General features: G+C 39.9%; 2 protein-coding genes across 2 annotated transcripts; both read right to left on the bottom strand.

The window, feature by feature from the left end:
- Window positions 1-727: 727 nt before the first annotated feature.
- LOC129089279 (uncharacterized) lies at window positions 728-11,190 on the bottom strand. The gene is made up of 3 exons (XM_054596677.1): window positions 11,113-11,190; window positions 6,715-6,827; window positions 728-6,533 (listed from the first exon to the last, which is right to left on the bottom strand). The coding sequence occupies exons 2-3, from the start codon at window positions 6,812-6,814 to the stop codon at window positions 2,854-2,856; spliced, it is 3,780 nt and encodes a 1,259-aa protein (XP_054452652.1). The 5' UTR covers window positions 6,815-6,827; window positions 11,113-11,190; the 3' UTR covers window positions 728-2,853.
- Window positions 11,191-17,731: 6,541 nt separating this feature from the next.
- Window positions 17,732-21,482, bottom strand: LOC129116385 (uncharacterized). Its single transcript, XM_054627301.1, has 2 exons — window positions 21,383-21,482; window positions 17,732-21,201 (listed from the first exon to the last, which is right to left on the bottom strand). Exons 1-2 carry the CDS (start codon window positions 21,480-21,482, stop codon window positions 17,732-17,734), a joined length of 3,570 nt encoding a protein of 1,189 aa, XP_054483276.1.
- Window positions 21,483-22,762: the final 1,280 nt, after the last annotated feature.

The following is a 22,762-nucleotide window of genomic DNA, read 5'->3' on the forward strand; positions in this document are numbered from 1 at the left end:
TGAAAGCCTTCTGGTCTGACAACATCTCTATTGTATTGTTTTACAGTGTGAATCAATGTCAAAAAAGAATGAAGTCAATATACTTGCCAGCATATATGCTTTTGTGAGTATTTTTCTACTCTAGTACACAGTTCAAAGTGATGAGTGAATTAGTAACATGTGTGTATTTATTAATCAAGTTCAGTAAAGTGTCTCTCTGATTGTTTCTAAAATGATGCAGCAACATAGAAGCTTTTATTGGGATACATGCACACAAGCATTAGATACTTCTTCTAAAGGGATGGTGATCTAAACTTATTTAAAGAACAAAATTGCATTTGCCAAAAACAAAAGTATAGGAAGGTGAAGACGTGGCAGACTAGGGCTGGGCAATACTTAGTATGAGAGTTCAGAGTTATTGTCCCTGCACATGATTGTATTGTGAAAATATTCTGTCTGTAGGATGAAGTAGATGCTGGCAGTGTAAACACTCACCTGAAGGCTCTTGAAAGCAACACGTTTCTAGATGCACAGCATAAAGTTCACACTGACAGGACAATAGAAAAAAATAAAGGCAGGAATTAGGCTTGAACTTCATTAATTGGTCGTTTCTCCATAATGCGACCAAAGATTAAACTGCAGGAAAGTAACATGTAATTCAATACAAATAAAGAGCTTTTATGTCACTACTTTATCTTCCAGTATTTAAAAAAACAAACACTGATAGATTTGCGTTAAAGACGGCTTAACTGGTTAACTGGTTGTTACTGCAAAATATGTGGAAATGGAGTTTTCTTTGATATAAACTTTGGTGCAGTTCAGAAACAAGAACATAATACATATGATTCATGGCCACTGCGGAGCACACAGTCTCCAATATACGGTCATAGTAAAAGTAACTCATCACAACATCACATTTACAAAGTTTTACAAACTTTCATTATGATTTCATCATCACCAGTGACACTTTCTCATGAATCATCTGATTCAATCTCTAGCTGGCTTCTGTCAATGTGGACTGTATTTATAAATCAATGTGTATTTGAAATAACTTATTGACTGTTTGGTCTAAAGGTCTAGCCCTAAAGATCTTGAACTATCAATGAAAATAACGAATCATTTTTGATGATTTAAAGTTGATGCCACCAGTTTAAAGGCCGACTTAAAATGTAGCTGCACAAGGACACACAACGTACACGATTAAGTTCACAAAGACTCTTCAGGACAACAGAGAGCCAAAAGACAGTATTTTATTTCTTAATCATTTAATCATTTCTCCATCATTCATTAATTACTACAGGACAATAACATGCAATTCAACACACTTAGAATATAATTGTTGAAGTATACTTAGATAGAAAAAAAGATAAAAAATCTGAAGTTCCTGTTTAAAAACCTGTATTGAACAATGTAAACTGGGTGCAGAGTAGATCAAAATACAAGCTTTTTATGAGAACACATTTACATTATCATAATAGGAAATAAAAAAATACTACGACATTTTCAGTATTCAGGTTTTGCTGAGTTCATACAGCTGCAGAATGAATCTTTACATTGGTGGTAATGGAGTCAGCAGGTTAACGTCTCTAAAACAAAATGTTTCACACTCAGTAGTAAATCTCTGTTTTCCTTTTCGGTAAATGGAACAAAAATAGAAAATAACTCCTGCAGGGGATTTGTACAAAACAAAAATGTAATAAGTTTCACTCTTTATCCGACACATATGTATGTTTGAGCTTCTCTTCTTCAAAGTAATTTAAGTCTCAGTCTCTCGGTTTCCAGAGTTGAAACAACTAAAAACAACTAAACAGAAACACACCAAAATGATTCCATCAGTGGCTGTCAGAACAGAAGAGAGAGCTGAAGTTGGGACCCCGGTTTCTGTAACTTAATCTCTAATCTAATCTAATCTCCTGTTCAGCATGTCTTTCACAGGTCCAGGACTACAGGTCCCATTGTACTCATGTGGTCGTTCTTTGGTCCCATTTGCCTTGCCCAGTATCACTCACAATCATTTCTTGTTATATTTATTAGAGATGCACCGAGACCAATCTGGGTTTCTCACAGGATTTTGTGAGACTTGGGGGTGGAACTCCGACCCAGCGGCATGCTCCCCCGAAAGAAAATGTTAATGAAATGCATCACTCTGGTGTACTTTGAAAGCAAAGAAATGAAGAGGCAGGTCTATGAAGAACTTTGTGCTCTTGTAAACTATTTTGCGCTCGTCTCTTGTTCTAGCAGTCGCGGAATGTAAAGTTTACTCAAATACTGTAGTAAACTAAAGCCGAACAAAAGGCCGTCTCTGTGCACCGATACGGACAAAACGTGCATCGAGAGAGCCAGCCGGCCCATCCACTAAAAAGAGTAAGAATGATTTGGTTCATTTTGAAACTATGGCGCACTAAAATAAAGAGTGTCGCAGGCCGCCAGGGTTTAAGGAATTAATGGGAAACACTGCAGATACTGATATCGGATATCGATCTGATACTCACTCAGATAGCTGGATCGATAGTGAGGACAACGGGCCTGTCTGGTATCGGTTAGTATTATTTAGATTTCAAAATAAATCCAGTACTTTTATATATCTCTGTATTTATTTGTTAATAAAGCAATGTATAAGTCGGACCTGATGGATTCTTACACATAAAAGAATGATCTCTGTCTCTTCCACATAGTGAGGCATACATCTTATTAATTAAAAGCTGGTATCTCATCAGTACTCGACATCGGCCGATACCCAAAGCCCAAGAATAAGTATGAATAATTAAAGTATATTGGTGTTGGGCCTGGAAGAGGCCGATCGGTGCATTCCTAACTTCTATGTACAGACGGGCTCTCATCTTGGTCTGGATGGAATTAGTTTACGTCATGAGATTATTGACGACGGAGGAGATTCTCTCCTTTGCCTACTTTAGCCAAGAGCTCAGCTCGTTCTCTCACAGCTATCAGGTGATCAACCCGTTGCTTCCAGCCTAACTTGGCCTCAGCTTTCTCCCCCTCAATGAGCATGTCAATGTACTCTGGAGTGTAGAGAGGATTTGGCTTCAGTGCTATCTCTTCAAGTCTGTTTAGACACTGAGATGACTTCTCCGTCAACGCCACCACATCATCCTGCACACGTTTATATTCAGCCTTCAGTTTATCAATCAATGCCTGAACAGGTGTCTTAGCCTCTGAGGCTTTCAGGTACTTTTCTTCCAGCTCTCTCACTGTTCGTTTTTCCTTAACTTCCTTATACTCCCATCTGTAGTTCTGATTAAAATGTGTATTCCAGTAGCATTTACCTGGGCACTGAGTACAGAATCCATCTGATCCCATTGCACTACAGCGGCGTTTGTCGTGATCATTTGCCTTGCTACAATTACGATCGCAGGTGAAATGACACGTCTGACAATTGGTGACGTAAATTCCAGTTCTAGAAATATCTTCTTGAAAAGGCTTTGTGACTGTGACTTCAAACTCAAAGTCCTTATTTCTGTTGATCTCTGCCTCATGTGTTTTAAGTATTTCAGTCGTCTCTTTAATCTGTTCAAGTTTAGCTAACCCAACTTTAACCTGCTTCTGCAAACTTTCAATGGAATTCTGGAGCTGCTTTCTCTGTCTGAGGACCTCCTTTGTCATTGTTAAGCTTTTGGTCTCTATGACATTCAAAGCAACAAAGAACCTCTTCATGCTTTTTGTCCCCATGCTCCAAAACATCTGATCAAAGCCTCCATCATCTTCATCTTCATCATCCTCACTCTGGTCTGCTGCAGGTGATTTGTTGTCTGCAAACAACGCTGAGTTGTTGAATTTGAAGTGAACCGGCAGCCCACCTTCTGTTTTAGGACACGGGACCCCTGAAGCATTGATTGCCTCTAGAACTGGAGGTTGCTGGCCGTCTGCGAATGTCACCAGAATTCTGATGTTTTCTGCCACATCTTTGCCAAAGATTGAGAGCACTGAATCAAACACATATTTCTGTGATGGAGTGAGTCGTGCTAAAGCAGCCTGAGCTACGAAACACACAGCGTCAATGTCTCTGACACCATGCTCGGCAGAGAAGAGATTACGTAGCTGTTCTGTGATCTCCTTGTCTCTTGCTATGCCTCTTGTATCTCCAAAACCTGGAGTGTCAACAATGGTCAGTGAGCAATCTATTGCAAAGCCTTCCTGATGGTGGATTTTGTACACGGTGACTTCAGAAGTCTGTCTGTGAGCTTGTGATGTTGCCTGACCCTCATCAACTAACTTAAATCGAAATGAATCGTCCCATTCCACACCTAGAATGTAATTGATCATCCCATTGATCAGAGTGCTCTTCCCGACACCAGTTGCTCCGACGACCATTATGGTGCGATTAGGCTTAGTCGGGTGGGACTTCTTCCCAAAACTGAAACTTCTGCACCCCTTTATATTGATGTCCTCATCCTTCAGGGGGACTATATAAACAGGGAGAGGGCCTGTGTTGGGTGTTATCAGTGTGCTTTTTGCTTTAATAGCATCAGCAATCCGCTTATGTGTTTTGGGAAAATATCCATCTTTATTCACATCTTTTGCTAAACGTGTTGTTGTGCAGACATTGACAGTGATGCTTTCTTTGCTTCTGCCGGCTACACCACAATCACATCTGACCCTGACAACATATTCTGCCTCTGAGTGAAGTCCTGAAATGATCGCCTTTTCAGCCGTTGACATCATTTGGTTCCATCGGAGATCTTCCTCTTTCACCCCGTTGTCTGTTTTGGCGTACTCCACGATGTAGCTCAGAATGTGGACATCTTGTCCAAGCTCAGCAGGTTTCTCCCAGCTGACTGATATCTCACTTGAGTTTGGTTCAACTCGAGGTTTTCCAGGAGGGCTGCAAGGTAAGGTTTTAATGGAACCAGAGACTTCATTGGCCGGCCCAACACCTGCTGAGGTCACTGCTCTGCATCTGAACATGTACTCTGTGTCAGGACTCAGAACGCTCACTGTGACTTCTTCATCTTTTGATGCTGTCTTCTGTTTCCATCCATCCTCTCCACTGACACAGTACTCAACAGAGTAGGAGGTGATGTTCTCTGCTCCAAATCTGGGAGGAGAAATCTTCAGAGTCACACTGTTGTGGTTTATGTCACTTACTGTTCCTGTTTCAGGCTTTGAAGGTGGCTCAAAGTTCTCGTTGACAGAAAAGCCGTCTTTATAAAGGTAGATGCTTGAACCTTTCTGTGCCTCGTTTGTTAAACCCACTGTTAAGAACTTAATGTTCTTGTTCTCCTTGTTGGCCTCTGCAAAATCACTGAAGAGCTTTGCTTTATGCCTCATTGCTTTTGCGACTTCTTTTGAGGAGTACCATTGTTCCCTCTCTACATCTTGAGTATGTTCATGCTGAGGGTCGTCTGGTGTTTGTCTTAAGTACTTTGATAAAGTTGAGAGGTACGATTCAGAACTTCCCAGTGAGGTGAAGACAAAACACACCACATGCTCTGCATTAAAACTTTCTTTGTACAGGTGATTTTGAGATGGAACGATCTTGGTGTTTGTCATCATGTTGGTGAAAGACTTTAACGTGTCGACTTCTCTCTCTTTACAGTCCATCCACTCGTTCAGGTTTTTGCTGCTGAAAGGAGAAGAATGTCTTTTCTTCAGGATCTCTGCGAGCACAGCCTCCTCCTCTCCTCCTCCTCGGATTGATGGAAGTTTCTTTGCCAAGGTTCTTTGGAGTTCCAGTCTGAACTCAGAGCACATCTCTTTGAAAGTCTTAATCTTTTTGCCAATCTGTGGGAACTGCTGTGCAGTGGAGGTTCTGAGAGCATCATTGCACCTCATTTCCAGCTCACTGAAGTCCTCCAGGACACTCTGTGATTCTTGAACTAATCTTATACTTATCTGACGTACGAGTTTAGCAGCAGAGGAATCTAAACTTGTCAGTGGCAACAGCCAGACCTTCATTGGTACGGCGTTTTCTCCGTTGGTTCCCAACAGTCTTGGCAGACTTTGGTAGACTTCTACTGCATCCTGAAAGGACACAGGATTTTTTTCAAGAGAAAAGTCTCCATGGAATTTGCAGGAGAATTTCTCAACATTTTCTCTGTCCTTGTCTTCCATCTTCAGGGAACCTTCACCCTCTATCACAACGCCAGGAATCTTCTTGATCATCACCTTCAAGTTACCCTGAATGTCTCGATGATCTTCTGTTCCAGAAACCTCACGGTCAAAGACAAAGAAGGCTTGTGCCCCATAAAGAATACCTGTGACTACATGTGTAGCTAATCCTTTATCAAAGACATACGGATGCTTCACGTTGGCTCTTCCAAGATGATTCATGGACAGTTCCTGGAACTTTGTTGTAGCTCTGTAGTTGAGTGTTACTCTGGCCTGATTTCTGGAAGTCTTACTGTCTTTCAGGTATCTGGCCGATCCTCCAACTTCTACCAGTCCACTGAAGAAACTGGCCTTCAGAGAGGCTTCAACATCTAGTGCTGAAGATTTATCTGCAATAGATTCAGATGCGACTATCTCAAAACCATTATATTTCTGTGGTCTTTCACTAATATGACTTATCAGGTCACCACGGTCCCACAATGTCATTCCTGCAAAAGAAAAAGAAAAAAATCTAATTCATCTTCCAGAACCAACCAGACAGGAGAAGGTGTTGTTACCTCCAATAAGACTGATTAAAAGATCTGAGATGAAATGTTGTTGAATATGACTTTAAATACAGAACGTTTGGTTTTAATGTAAGAAAAAGTATCTTTACGTCTAAATCCTTACCAGGGACAAGTGAGTCTTTGCGGCAGTCGTACAACATCCCGAGGCTGAAAGGTCGGCCTAGAGCTGCCACCTCCATTGTCCCACTGGCTTCAGAGTCCATCGTTCAGTCTGAACTGGAAAAAACAGACAGTTTGTATTTAAATTGGATTCCTACCGTGACAGTCATTTCCTTGTTTGGTTGAAATGAGTGAATCAAGGACTAGTTTAATCTGAAATGGAGAAAAGGACAAGCACTCTAACTGAAAAGGCTTCAGCGAGCAGAATATGAGACAATATAGAAGAAATGTAAAAAATAAAAGAAGCCTCAATCTTCTCAACATGATGAAATATTGCCATGTGACAGTATGTCAAACCACAGCAGCAGGAAAAACACTTTAAAATCAAATGTCTCAACAACATCATTTGCACGTCTCAGAGCAAAGGCTGAAATGGCTGCTTTGCCCGCCCATCAAAGGTTGCTTAAAGACAAGCATGCTCTTGAGGAACAAGAAGAGCAAATAAGAAAATGAAAAGAACAACTTGAAGCAGACGTTGATTCATCTGTGGCAAAAGTGAACTTTAAGAGCCTCTGGATCTGGTGTGTGGAGTGCTGCTTCCCATCCACCAAACGGAACGGAATCATATTTTGAAAAAAGGGCAAAAACTGACAAAGGGATGCAGAGACTTTCGTACCACATACAACGGAAAGGGATGGAAAAGGAAACCCATCAATTGGAATTGCTGTTTCACATTTTGGAGCCACAAGGCCAAAACAAAAAGAACCAGTTAATGCCATATAACTCCACCAGGGGGCACCAGAGCTTACAAGACGGAGGACGGGTCCAATAACCAGAGCTCATCCGGTATCCTATCATGGAGATGTTCATACACCTTCTTTTATGAACAGCAGTAATAATCATAATCACATATTGTCTATAATGGAAAAAAACATGAAATAACTTCAATGTGTGTGAATCTCTGCCTAAGAGAGACATGCAAATGTTGGATGGAGATACTCTGCAGTACCATGCTTTTATGAGATCCTTTGAGAAGATAATTGACAAAGGACTGACAATGCTGAAGATTTTGATCTTTTTAGAGTTTAGTTGTTGTTTAGTAGTACTTGTCTTTGGATATATACATACCGCGGTTACCATCAACAGAATTTGTGTTGTAACATTTGATGAACTCTAGAAAAAGCAATTTAAGGGCTGTCAAGAGTGGACTGTAAGTTTTTGGAAATGGCCAACAAGAATGTGGAACTTGTGTATGACCACTACAGCATTGCTTTGCCTTTAAAGAATAGAGAGATGAGCATGCCTATCAACAGTAAGATTGGTATTCATCAAGAGGTTGGTCACGGTGGGAGGAATCATTTGTTGCATCTTGTCTAAATGTGTCTGTCGGCAGCTGCATGGAGCTGCAGGTCAACAGCAAATGGCATATTTGCTTGAAGACAGAGTTTCTTCAGAAGAACCTCCCTTTAGTAACGTCGGAGTGGACTATTTCAGTCCATTTAGGGTTCCGAATGAAAGGAGCCTTGTGAAGAGGAGACAGGACAGGACTAGTACGACAAGTCTGGATCAAGTCCTCGACCAGCTGTATATGCAGGACCGTAACCAAGATCTGCCTTCTTCAGGAGTTGGTTGAATCCTGATTACTGTACCTTAACGACATGACTTTAACTGATTTGACTTGACCCAAGAGTGAAGGTAAAGATCACTCTCAACGCTAGGCTAAGTGCTAGTAACCTCTGGCCTAGAGAAGAAAGAAGACTTTTTGATTGCTTTTACCATGGACTATGAATAGCTTACATTTGTAAAGTATTTATAATTACGACTGCATTAACTGTAATAGTTAGGGGCCAGAATAGAGGAGCCAGGCATAGCCTTTGTCCTTTTTTGGTCACTAACGGTAATGAGTCACATGGTGTTGGGGATAGCAATGGGGACATCAGCTGTTAAGTAGTTTAGCTTGGTGAATGGAAGGAGAGGAGGTGAGAGAGGGAGTCTTATTTTTTGCTGACCGCCATGTATGGATGTTAACCACTGTTGGGATCTATTTGACGCTGTTCATCACTGTCGGTCACCTTTGTACAACGTTGCGGGTGTCTTTAGTGTGTTTTCAATGCGTGTTATCCAACACAAGTCTTTGTTTGTTTCCCTGCAAATAAAAGTACAAAACGAAGGCCCTGGATCTTTGATTCAGACAGGTTAGTCTCCACTGCTCATTTTAAGTTTCTGATAGTCACCTATATTTAGTAAAGCGCTCAGTGTGATAGCAGTTGAGGTTACTGTGCATTTGTAGTGTGTTTGGTGTTGTTAGCTTGGACCTAAAGTTAAAACTACCGCAAAAGAGATGCAGAAGAAACATGTCTACTATCTACTACGGTCTATGTATAACAACTACAGATTTTCAAAATGACAACAAAGAGAATCTAAAAGGTAACAAAACGACATAACATTTCTACAAAGAGATTCCAAATGACTACAAAGAAATGTAAAGCAAACTAAATACAAAGAGACTCAAAATGACTACAAAAAACTGAAAACGACCACAAAGAGATGCATAAGCAAAATGATTACAAAGACACACAAATCAACCACAAAAATACACAAATAGACTACAAAGATACATTTAAAAGGACTACAAAGAGACCAAAAGGGACTACAGAAGAGATGCTAAAAGAAAACGACTACAAAGAGACTAACAACTACCACAAAGAGACACATGAGTACACTGTTAATATTAATCTATTCATAATCATATTGATCGTTTTATTCCACACACTCTAGCTTTACTTTACACTACTAACCAGACTTCTGTAAGTTTGTAGTCTACTTGTTGTTTATTAGCACTTGTCTTTGGTAAATAGCTATATGCTGTTCTGCTGTATCTTTGTTGTCTTTATATCAATATTGATATATTAACAGCTGCTGCTGTCAGGATTTAAACCTGTACGATGTTTCCCTCTAGTGGCTGTTGAACACACTGCTTCAAACACTTTCTTCTGCTTTAACTATTGCTGCTACTTCTGCTGCTACGGGTGAAGTCTAACCATCTCCATAAGTACGGCTTATCATCTCAAACAATAGCAATAAAACCCGAGGCTTCACGCTGCAACACTGTGTCAGTACTGAACGACTGGAATCCAGTTCAGGCAGCCCAAAGATGTCTGGAAAGAAAATGTGATGTCCTCAGAAGTAGAATTGTGCAGATACTTTAAAGATAGACTAACTCAGCCTCTGGGTACAGGAAGACACACACAAAAAAACCTGATACCATCTGCTGCATGCAGCAGACCCACCCCTCTGATGAACCAGATCAAGGGACCAAAGGGACTCAGGGGCCAGATAGACCCGTAGCAGTGTTCGGGGAAAAACTGCAGTGCTCTTACAACACAAGACATGCATTACTCTAAAAATATTTCACAATACATTTATTTTTCCTGCATATCTGTCGTATAAAAGTGAAAGTATAAGAGCTAACTAATAGAATATCAAAATTGGTTGATGCACTGAAGTAATTGTTTTTTAATTCAAAACAGAAAGACCATATAAACATCAAACTAGACATGGAAAAAAAGCACAGGGTCCTTGAGGTAGCAGACCATCCTTTATCTTTCAGCAGTTCAATCTGTGTTCAAAACTACATGTCAGCATACATCCAAACAGAGGGCAAAGGGATTATACTCTGTGGTAAATGAACAGCACATTTAGTGAATGATGGGAAATGGCTGGTTGACGTTTGTGGCAGGAAGTTGACTGAGAAGAAAATCTACTTCTATGCAGTTTGTTTTGTAAAAACCCTTTGACTAACTGATGCAACAACTGTCAAAGTATTTTACTCAAACGGGTGCCTGTTCTTCTCACACACACACACACACACACACACACACACACACACACACACACACACACACACACACACACACACACACACACACACACACACACATACACACACACACACACATACACACACAAACAATCCTCTAAACCACTTGATGGAGCAGCCCTCCGCCACATACATTCCTGCACTATCTACACTGACACATACACAAATGAGAAACTTTGTGATCCAACTAAACGCAACGACCAGACCTGCATGAACACGGCGATCACTTTGACCCGGGATTACCACATGTAGGGCAGTGTGCCAGTGCACAGCCCACAGATAGATACCATGCATACCGTCCATATGTAAACCTACACCCTTACACTGGGTTTTCCATCTGGGAGCCAAATTGACCAAAGTGTATTTGCTATATTCTCAAAGATGGACGACAAAACAATAAACACAAGCAAATAATTCAAAAACTCAAATGAAATCATGCAATTATTTATAAAACCAACATCTTCATTATTACATAAACTCTGAAAAGTGTGGACTAAAAAATCAGTTTGTGCAGCAACTTACCTCTCAGTTTGTCTCTGATCAGGAGGAGAGGAAGAGTTCTGATCCAGCTCACTCTGCAGCTCCTTTTATACACACAGGACACACATTTACAATACTGAGACCATTTCCAAGAAACCCCACCCAGCGTACATGAAAGTGAAAGTAAATCAGTTACGTGTTTACTCTCTATAAAACAGATTGCTATCACATTTTATACCCTTGCAAAAGAGCTGTTCTGCATCGATACAACCATATTACAAAAAGGAAATGTGTAATTTCCTCTCTTCCTCATAGATCATGAATTCTTCTGAATCTGGTTTTGCAGCGTGTTGATGATGTGGTTTAAGGGTTTGCATAGTGTCATACTAAAGCTAATGGGGTTGTGATGTCTGTCTTTGATAGACCAAGCTGGGACCAACACATGACCTTTAGCATGACCTTAGGAGAATAGGAAAACATGCATTAAATGCATATTTGCCTTCCAGTTTGTCTGATGGTTCTGGTGGAGCTTTGACCGTCACTAGAAGCCCTTTCATGGCCCTTTAGAGAGAGTCTCTGTGTGAGTCTCTGTGTTGCAGCTCTGTTAGAAACTGCAGGCCGATTGCCCTCCTCTCCACAAGAGGCACCAAGAGATGTTCACTTCACTTATGGTAGAACCTCCCATGTTATAAATAGAGGCCTAGGTGAGGACTTCCTCCTCTTTGTCTCCAAACACCTTCACCATGATAGTGTCTGTGTTCCATGTGTCTTTTGAATTACCTTCAATGTAGGTAGCAATTTATTTCTATTATTGGATTTATGACACATTTCAGATGATGAACGGATCATCTTAGAATCTAATTTGTTTGTAAGATTATGATTTGAGCAAGATGTTGTAATCTCTTTCTTTCTTCATGTAGAACCATGGAACCATGATCAGCAATAACCTTCAAAATAACTTCCTGGCAAAATAAACGGCATAAGTGACTGCAACCTTGTTTCCTGGTGGTTTGTGGCTCCAGTTAGAACTTTAAATCCGTAACAAGCTCAGATAGCAGCTCTTCTGTAACTACTGCAGTGAATGTTTAGATGAAGTTAGAGAATGAGCTTTGATTTTGGATCAGTTTAGCATCTATGCTGCAGGGTTTAATCCTGACTGCAGCAGCTGCCCAGTCAAGGAAAAATGCTCTATTACATTTTTGAAAAGCTGCTGGAGATGAACTACCACAGACATTTTTTGGTTAATGATCCAAGAGATGCAGTATTATAATAGATAGAGTACTTTAATTATCACAGGGGGAATTGTTCTCTTATAACAGCTTAACAAAAAAAGAATCTGCAGAAAACACAATACTCTGAGGTAAATACCATCTACATACTCAAACAAACCAGCCAGCCCAACTCGACTCATGATACTACCCTGGGCCTTTCTCATTTCCATGTGTAAAATACTTTGTTATTGCTGCTCGTTATAGTTATACATAAAGAAAATGTGTTATTATTTTTAACCACTCAAGATTTGTTCTTTTAACAGATTAAACCTTCATGCACAACATGAGACTAATGGCCAACAATCTAGGGATAAATATTCATCAACATCTTTAGGAGACCAGAATGTTGCAATAACTTCCATGAAATGAAAACACACAATGAAAGGGTTAAAGGTGTGTGACAAAAACACAGACAACTCCCAGACCAGACAACGGTTAGAGACCTGTCAATCAGTGTGTAGCCCCGCCCTAAAGCATCCCCTGCTTTATGGTCTGTTTGACTCTAAATGGAGCATCATTTACTAAATGAACATCATGCTGTATTGAAGAAGACTTGAAACTAGAGATTGAGACCATAAACTCATGTTTACAATGTTTACTGAGGGAATAAATCAAGAGAGAAGTAGAGTCATTTTCTCATAGACTTCTATACAACCAGAGGAGTCGCCCCCTGGTGGACAGCAGAGAGAATGCAGCTTTAAGACAGGAATCTCTGACTTCAGTCTGTTGTCGCCTGGCAACAAGTGACCTTAAAGGTCCTGAAAGCGAAAACGTAGCTGCAGAAACAAAAGAAATCCACACTGACACATCAGAGGAGAACAGACAACACTTCTGGCATAATACCATTTATTAATTGTTTGTTATTTCATGATTTCCCATCTTTCAGTGTAAGCCATAACATTACTCACATTACAGGACAACAAAATATAAGTCAATACACATCAGTATCAGGAAGAATTAAAAGGATTAATGTTTTCAAATCTCCAAGAAATTAAACTTAATAGTAGATAAAACCTAATACCTAAACCTTAATGTGAAAAATACAAAAATAAAACAAGTTTTAATTGTTGGGGGTTGATCTTTACAAGCTTTTGTGGATCAGTGAACAGGTGTCTCAGCCTCTGAGGCTTTCAGGTTCTTCTTTCAACACTTTTATTATTACTTCTTCTTTAATTTATATTTACTTAAATTTGTACTTCTCATTGAATTTACTTTGCAGTAACATTTTCCTGGTTTATTTTTTAACGTTTCATAATTACTCCAATGTTCAGAAAGGGCCACCTTATTATTACAAGACAATAACATTTAATTCAATACACATCAATATAATAAGCCATTAATGGTACTCACATTATATTTGATTTTCAAATCTCAAAGAAAACAAAACAAAACTAAAAAACTTAACAAGAAGCTGATATTCATGATTAAAAAACACTATCCAAGAATGGAAAGCAGTGTAAAAATATGAATATTTAAATGATGTAATACAAAATAAAACTACTGACATTTTCACTGTTCATGTTTGCTAAGCTAATAAAGCTGCAGATTTCAACTTTTACATTGGTTTAAATGGTGGTAACAAAATGTGGTCACTCTAAAACATTTATCACCACACATGGTAAATCTGTGTTTTCATTTTTGGTAAACAGAACATTCAAATAACTGTAAGAAGGTTCAGTCTTTATCTCTGATATGTTTATCTTTGAGCTTTACTTTGTCAAAGTCATTAAAGTCTCCGCCCTGTTTGGTTCTTTGTTTGTTATCTGTCTCAGAATGGAGCTCCTCTTTGTCTTGGTGGCACCTGATTGGAGCTAGTTATGGTCTTAGTTAATTATTTGGTTCAGGTTTCGGCGTAAGCCTGTCAACGTGTGAACTTCATTTTGCTTGTATGTCTCTCAGTGACTTAACTCGTTGCTTCCAGCCTAACTTGGCCTCAGCTTTCTCCCCCTCAATGAGCATGTTAATGTCCTCTGGAGTGGAGAGAGGATTTGGCTTCAGTGCTATCTCTTCAAGTCTCTCTCTCTCTCTCTCTCTCTCTCTCTCTCTCTCTCTCTCTCTCCATAGATACCATGCATACGGTCCATATGTAAACCTACACCCTTACACTGGGTTTTCCATCTGGGAGCCAAATTGACCAAAGTGTATTTGCTATATTCTCAAAGATGGACGACAAAACAATAAACACAAGCAAATAATTCAAAAACTCAAATGAAATCATGCAATTATGTTTATAAAACCAACATCTTCATTATTACATAAACTCTGAAACACACACACACACACACACACACACACACACACACACACACACACACACACACACACACACACACACACACACACACACACACACACAGTCTATGAGAAAATGACTCTCTTGATTTATTCCCTCAGTAAACATTGTAAACATGAGTTTATCAAAATAACACGTATAGTCAACATTGTCTCAAGGTTAATGCAGTTCAGGCAGTGGGCCAACCAGCTGTGAGAACATTGCATTATCAGCGTTTTATGGAAAAACTAAAAGATGGTTTTGTTTTCAATATAGTTTGTAATCATTTTTTGACAACCATAGCTTTCAGATAAAACAAAAGAATGAAAGCCTTCTGGTCTGACAACATCTCTATTGTATTGTTTTACAGTGTGAATCAATGTCAAAAAAGAATGAAGTCAATATACTTGCCAGCATATATGCTTTTGTGAGTATTTTTCTACTCTAGTACACAGTTCAAAGTGATGAGTGAATTAGTAACATGTGTGTATTTATTAATCAAGTTCAGTAAAGTGTCTCTCTGATTGTTTCTAAAATGATGCAGCAACATAGAAGCTTTTATTGGGATACATGCACACAAGCATTAGATACTTCTTCTAAAGGGATGGTGATCTAAACTTATTTAAAGAACAAAATTGCATTTGCCAAAAACAAAAGTATAGGAAGGTGAAGACGTGGCAGACTAGGGCTGGGCAATACTTAGTATGAGAGTTCAGAGTTATTGTCCCTGCACATGATTGTATTGTGAAAATATTCTGTCTGTAGGATGAAGTAGATGCTGGCAGTGTAAACACTCACCTGAAGGCTCTTGAAAGCAACACGTTTCTAGATGCACAGCATAAAGTTCACACTGACAGGACAATAGAAAAAAATAAAGGCAGGAATTAGGCTTGAACTTCATTAATTGGTCGTTTCTCCATAATGCGACCAAAGATTAAACTGCAGGAAAGTAACATGTAATTCAATACAAATAAAGAGCTTTTATGTCACTACTTTATCTTCCAGTATTTAAAAAAAACAAACACTGATAGATTTGCGTTAAAGACGGCTTAACTGGTTAACTGGTTGTTACTGCAAAATATGTGGAAATGGAGTTTTCTTTGATATAAACTTTGGTGCAGTTCAGAAACAAGAACATAATACATATGATTCATGGCCACTGCGGAGCACACAGTCTCCAATATACGGTCATAGTAAAAGTAACTCATCACAACATCACATTTACAAAGTTTTACAAACTTTCATTATGATTTCATCATCACCAGTGACACTTTCTCATGAATCATCTGATTCAATCTCTAGCTGGCTTCTGTCAATGTGGACTGTATTTATAAATCAATGTGTATTTGAAATAACTTATTGACTGTTTGGTCTAAAGGTCTAGCCCTAAAGATCTTGAACTATCAATGAAAATAACGAATCATTTTTGATGATTTAAAGTTGATGCCACCAGTTTAAAGGCCGACTTAAAATGTAGCTGCACAAGGACACACAACGTACACGATTAAGTTCACAAAGACTCTTCAGGACAACAGAGAGCCAAAAGACAGTATTTTATTTAATAATCATTTAATCATTTCTCCATCATTCATTAATTACTACAGGACAATAACATGCAATTCAACACACTTAGAATATAATTGTTGAAGTATACTTAGATAGAAAAAAGATAAAAATCTGAAGTTCCTGTTTAAAAACCTGTATTGAACAATGTAAACTGGGTGCAGAGTAGATCAAAATACAAGCTTTTTATGAGAACACATTTACATTATGATAATAGGAAATAAAAAAAACACTACGACATTTTCAGTATTCAGGTTTTGCTGAGTTCATACAGCTGCAGAATGAATCTTTACATTGGTGGTAATGGAGTCAGCAGGTTAACGTCTCTAAAACAAAATGTTTCACACTCAGTAGTAAATCTCTGTTTTCCTTTTCGGTAAATGGAACAAAAATAGAAAATAATTAATAATTTGTACAAAACAAAAATGTAATAAGTTTCACTCTTTATCCGACACATATGTATGTTTGAGCTTCTCTTCTTCAAAGTAATTTAAGTCTCAGTCTCTCGGTTTCCAGAGTTGAAACAACTAAAAACAACTAAACAGAAACACACCAAAATGATTCCATCAGTGGCTGTCAGAACAGAAGAGAGAGCTGAAGTTGGGACCCCGGTTTCTGTAACTTAATCTCTAATCTAATCTAATCTCCTGTTCAGCATGTCTTTCACAGGTCCAGGACTACAGGTCCCATTGTACTCATTTGCCTTGCCCAGTATCACTCACAATCATTTCTTGTTATATTTATTAGAGATGCACCGAGACCAATCTGGGTTTCTCACAGGAGTTTGTGAGACCCAGCGGCATGCTCCCCCGAAAGAAAATGTTAATGAAATGCATCACTCTGGTGTACTTTGAAAGCAAAGAAATGAAGAGGCAGGTCTATGAAGAACTTTGTGCTCTTGTAAACTATTTTGCGCTCGTCTCTTGTTCTAGCAGTCGCGGAATGTAAAGTTTACTCAAATACTGTAGTAAACTAAAGCCGAACAAAAGGCCGTCTCTGTGCACCGATACGGACAAAACGTGCATCGAGAGAGCCAGCCGGCCCATCCACTAAAAAGAGTAAGAATGATTTGGTTCATTTTGAAACTATAAAGAGTGTCGCAGGCCGCCAGGGTTTAAGGAATTAATGGGAAACACTGCAGATACTGATATCGGATATCGATCTGATACTCACTCAGATAGCTGGATCGATATTGAGGACAACGGGCCTGTCTGGTATCGGTTAGTATTATTTAGATTTCAAAATAAATCCAGTACTTTTATATATCTCTGTATTTATTTGTTAATAAAGCAATGTATAAGTCGGACCTGATGGATTCTTACACATAAAAGAATGATCTCTGTCTCTTCCACATAGTGAGGCATACATCTTATTAATTAAAAGCTGGTATCTCATCAGTACTCGACATCGGCCGATACCCAAAGCCCAAGAATAAGTATGAATAAGTAAAGTATATTGGTGTTGGGCCTGGAAGAGGCCGATCGGTGCATTCCTAACTTCTATGTACAGACGGGCTCTCATCTTGGTCTGGATGGAATTAGTTTAGGTCATGAGATTATTGACGACGGAGGAGATTCTCTCCTTTGCCTACTTTAGCCAAGAGCTCAGCTTGTTCTCTCACAGCTATCAGGTGATCAACTCGTTGCTTCCAGCCTAACTTGGCCTCAGCTTTCTCCCCCTCAATGAGCATGTCAATGTACTCTGGAGTGTAGAGAGGATTTGGCTTCAGTGCTATCTCTTCAAGTCTGTTTAGACACTGAGCAGACTTCTCCGTCAACGCCACCACATCATCCTGCACACGTTCATATTCAGCCTTCAGTTTATCAATCAATGCCTGAACAGGTGTCTTAGCCTCTGAGGCTTTCAGGTACTTTTCTCTCATCTCTCTCACTGTTATTTTTTCCGTAATTTCCTTATACCCCCATCTGTACTTGTGAGATCCAGTTCCAGAAATATCTTCTTGAAAAGGCTTTGTGACTGTGACTTCAAACTCAAAGTCCTTATTTCTGTTGATCTCTGCCTCATGTGTTTTAAGTATTTCAGACGTCTCTTTAATCTCTTCAAGTTTAGCTAACCCAACTTTAACCAGCTTCTGCAAATTTTCAATGTAAATCTGGAGCTGCTTTCTCTGTCTGAGGACCTCCTTTGTCATTGTTAAGCTTTTGGTCTCTATGACATTCAAAGCAACAAAGAACCTCTTCATGGTTTTTGTCCCCATGTTCCAAAACATTTGATCAAAGACTCCTTCATCTTCATCTTCATCATCCTCACTCTGGTCTGCTGCAGGTGATTTGTTGTCTGCAAACAACGCTGAGTTGTTGAATTTGAAGTGAACCGGCAGCCCACCTTCTGTTTTAGGACACGGGACCCCTGAAGCTTTGATTGCCTCTAGAACTGGAGGTTGCTGGCCGTCTGCGAATGTCACCAGAATTCTGATGTTTTCTTCCAAATCTTTGCCAAAGATTGAGAACACTGAATCAAACACATATTTCTGTGATGGAGTGAGTCGTGCTAAAGCAGCCTGAGCTACGAAACACACAGCGTCAATGTCTCTGACACCATGCTCGGCAGAGAAGAGATTACGTAGCTGTTCAATGATCTCCTCGTCTCTTTCTATGTCTTCTGTTTCTCCAAAGCCTGGAGTGTCAATGATAGTCAGCGAGTGATCTATTTTAAAACCATCCTGATGGTTGATCTTGTACACAGTGACTTCAGAAGTCTGGCTTTCAGCTTGTGATCTTGTTTGATCCTCATCAACTAATTGAAATCTGAAAGTGTCCTTCCACTCCATACCAACAATGTAGTTGATCATTCCATTGATCAGAGTAGACTTTCCTGATCCGGTCGCTCCAAAAAGCATAATAGTACGATTTTGCCTCATGCTTTCTTCTCCAAAACTGAATGTTCTGCTTCCACCGATATCCACATCTTCTTCTTTCAGAGTCAATTTGTAAACTGAGGGAGATTCAGATTTCATCTTTTCGCTTCTTTTGAGGATTTCTGCGAGATGTGTAAATGTTGTTGTGCAGACATTGACAGTGATGCTTTCTTTGCTTCTGCCGGCTACACCACAATCACATCTGACTCTGACAACATATTCTGCCTCTGAGTGAAGTCCTGAAATGATCGCCTTTTCAGCCGTTGACATCATTTGGTTCCATCGGAGATCTTCCTCTTTCACCCCGTTGTCTGTTTTGGCGTACTCCACGATGTAGCTCAGAATGTGGACATCTTGTCCAAGCTCAGCAGGTTTCTCCCAGCTGACTGATATCTCACTTGAGTTTGGTTCAACTCGAGGTTTTCCAGGAGGGCTGCAAGGTAAGGTTTTAATGGAACCAGAGACTTCATTGGCCGGCCCAACACCTGCTGAGGTCACTGCTCTGCATCTGAACATGTACTCTGTGTCAGGACTCAGAACGCTCACTGTGACTTCTTCATCTTTTGATGCTGTCTTCTGTTTCCATCCATCCTCTCCACTGACACAGTACTCAACAGAGTAGGAGGTGATGTTCTCTGCTCCAAATCTGGGAGGAGAAATCTTCAGAGTCACACTGTTGTGGTTTATGTCACTTACTGTTCCTGTTTCAGGCTTTGAAGGTGGCTCAAAGTTCTCGTTGACAGAAAAGCCGTCTTTATAAAGGTAGATGCTTGAACCTTTCTGTGCCTCGTTTGTTAAACCCACTGTTAAGAACTTAATGTTCTTGTTCTCCTTGTTGGCCTCTGCAAAATCACTGAAGAGCTTTGCTTTATGCCTCATTGCTTTTGCGACTTCTTTTGAGGAGTACCATTGTTCCCTCTCTACATCTTGAGTATGTTCATGCTGAGGGTCGTCTGGTGTTTGTCTTAAGTACTTTGATAAAGTTGAGAGGTACGATTCAGAACTTCCCAGTGAGGTGAAGACAAAACACACCACATGCTCTGCATTAAAACTTTCTTTGTACAGGTGATTTTGAGATGGAACGATCTTGGTGTTTGTCATCATGTTGGTGAAAGACTTTAACGTGTCGACTTCTCTCTCTTTACAGTCCATCCACTCGTTCAGGTTTTTGCTGCTGAAAGGAGAAGAATATATTTTCTTCAGGATCTCTGCGAGCACAGCCTCCTCCTCTCCTCCTCCTCGGATTGATGGAAGTTTCTTTGCCAAGGTTCTTTGGAGTTCCAGTCTGAACTCAGAGCACATCTCTTTAAAAGTCTTAATCTTTTTGCCAATCTGTGGGAACTGCTGTACAGTGGAGGTTCTTAGGGCATCATTGCACTTCATTTCCAGCTCACTGAAGTCCTCCAGGACACTCTGTGATTCTTGAACTAATCTTATACTTATCTGACGTACGAGTTTAGCAGCAGAGGAATCTAAACTTGTCAGTGGCAACAGCCAGACCTTCATTGGTACGGCGTTTTCTCCGTTGGTTCCCAACAGTCTTGGCAGACTTTGGTAGACTTCTACTGCATCCTGAAAGGACACAGGATTTTTTTCAAGAGAAAAGTCTCCATGGAATTTGCAGTAGAATTTCTCAACATTTTCTCTGTCCTTGTCTTCCATCTTCAGGGAACCTTCACCCTCTATCACAACGCCAGGAATCTTCCTGATCATCACCTTCAAGTTACCCTGAATGTCTTGATGATTTTCGGTTCCAGAAACCTCACGGTCAAAGACAAAGAAGGCTTGTGCCCCATAAAGAATACCTGTGACTACATGTGTAGCTAATCCTTTATCAAAGACATACGGATGCTTCACGTTGCCTCTTCCAAGATGATTCATGGACAGTTCCTGGAACTTTGTGGTAGCTCTGTAGTTGAGTGTTACTCTGGCCTGATTTCTGGAAGTCTTACTGTCTTTCAGGTATCTGGCCGATCCTCCAACTTCTACCAGTCCACTGAAGAAACTGGCCTTCAGAGAGGCTTCAACATCTAGTGCTGAAGATTTATCTGCAATAGATTCAGATGCGACTATCTCAAAACCATTATATTTCTGTGGTCTTTCACTAATATGACTTATCAGGTCACCACGGTCCCACAATGTCATTCCTGCAAAAGAAAAAGAAAAAAATCTAATTCATCTTCCAGAACCAACCAGACAGGAGAAGGTGTTGTTACCTCCAATAAGACTGATTAAAAGATCTGAGATGAAATGTTGTTGAATATGACTTTAAATACAGAACGTTTGGTTTTAATGTAAGAAAAAGTATCTTCACGTCTAAATCCTTACCAGGGACAAGTGAGTCTTTGCGGCAGTCGTACAACATCCCGAGGCTGAAAGGTCGGCCTAGAGCTGCCACCTCCATTGTCCCACTGGCTTCAGAGTCCATCGTTCAGTCTGAACTGGAAAAAACAGACAGTTTGTATTTAAATTGGATTCCTACCGTGACAGTCATTTCCTTGTTTGGTTGAAATGAGTGAATCAAGGACTAGTTTAATCTGAAATGGAGAAAAGGACAAGCACTCTAACTGAAAAGGCTTCAGCGAGCAGAATTGAGACAATACAGAAGAAATGTAAAAAATAAAAGAAGCCTCAATCTTCTCAACATGATGAAATATTGCCATGTGACAGTATGTCAAACCACAGCAGCAGGAAAAACACTTTAAAATCAAATGTCTCAACAACATCATTTGCACGTCTCAGAGCAAAGGCTGAAATGGCTGCTTTGCCCGCCCATCAAAGGTTGCTTAAAGACAATTTAAGGGCTGTCAAGAGTGGACTGTCAGTTTTTGGAAATGGCCAACAAGAATGTGGAACTTGTGTATGACCACTACAGCATTGCTTTGCCTTTAAAGAATAGAGAGATGAGCATGCCTATCAACAGTAAGATTGGTATTCATCAAGAGGTTGGTCACGGTGGGAGGAATCATTTGTTGCATCTTGTCTAAATGTGTCTGTCGGCAGCTGCATGGAGCTGCAGGTCAACAGCAAATGGCATATTTGCTTGAAGACAGAGTTTCTTCAGAAGAACCTCCCTTTAGTAACGTCGGAGTGGACTATTTCAGTCCATTTAGGGTTCCGAATGAAAGGAGCCTTGTGAAGAGGAGACAGGACAGGACTAGTACGACAAGTCTGGATCAAGTCCTCGACCAGCTGTATATGCAGGACCGTAACCAAGATCTGCCTTCTTCAGGAGTTGGTTGAATCCTGATTACTGTACCTTAACGACATGACTTTAACTGATTTGACTTGACCCAAGAGTGAAGGTAAAGATCACTCTCAACGCTAGGCTAAGTGCTAGTAACCTCTGGCCTAGAGAAGAAAGAAGACTTTTTGATTGCTTTTACCATGGACTATGAATAGCTTACATTTGTAAAGTATTTATAATTACGACTGCATTAACTGTAATAGTTAGGGGCCAGAATAGAGGAGCCAGGCATAGCCTTTGTCCTTTTTTGGTCACTAACGGTAATGAGTCACATGGTGTTGGGGATAGCAATGGGGACATCAGCTGTTAAGTAGTTTAGCTTGGTGAATGGAAGGAGAGGAGGTGAGAGAGGGAGTCTTATTTTTTGCTGACCGCCATGTATGGATGTTAACCACTGTTGGGATCTATTTGACGCTGTTCATCACTGTCGGTCACCTTTGTACAACGTTGCGGGTGTCTTT

This window comes from Anoplopoma fimbria, chromosome 3 (assembly GCF_027596085.1).
Source record: "Anoplopoma fimbria isolate UVic2021 breed Golden Eagle Sablefish chromosome 3, Afim_UVic_2022, whole genome shotgun sequence".
In the NCBI taxonomy this organism is placed as follows: Eukaryota; Metazoa; Chordata; class Actinopteri; order Perciformes; family Anoplopomatidae; genus Anoplopoma; species Anoplopoma fimbria.

Coding starts and splice junctions, on each gene's coding strand:
- LOC129089279 (XM_054596677.1), bottom strand. CDS start 6,814: ATGGACTCTGAAGCCAGTGGGACAATGGAGGTGGCAGCTCTAGGCCGA. Junction 6,534..6,714: donor CAAAGACTCACTTGTCCCTG/GTAAGGATTTAG, acceptor TTTCTTTTGCAG/GAATGACATTGTGGGACCGT.
- LOC129116385 (XM_054627301.1), bottom strand. CDS start 21,482: ATGGACTCTGAAGCCAGTGGGACAATGGAGGTGGCAGCTCTAGGCCGA. Junction 21,202..21,382: donor CAAAGACTCACTTGTCCCTG/GTAAGGATTTAG, acceptor TTTCTTTTGCAG/GAATGACATTGTGGGACCGT.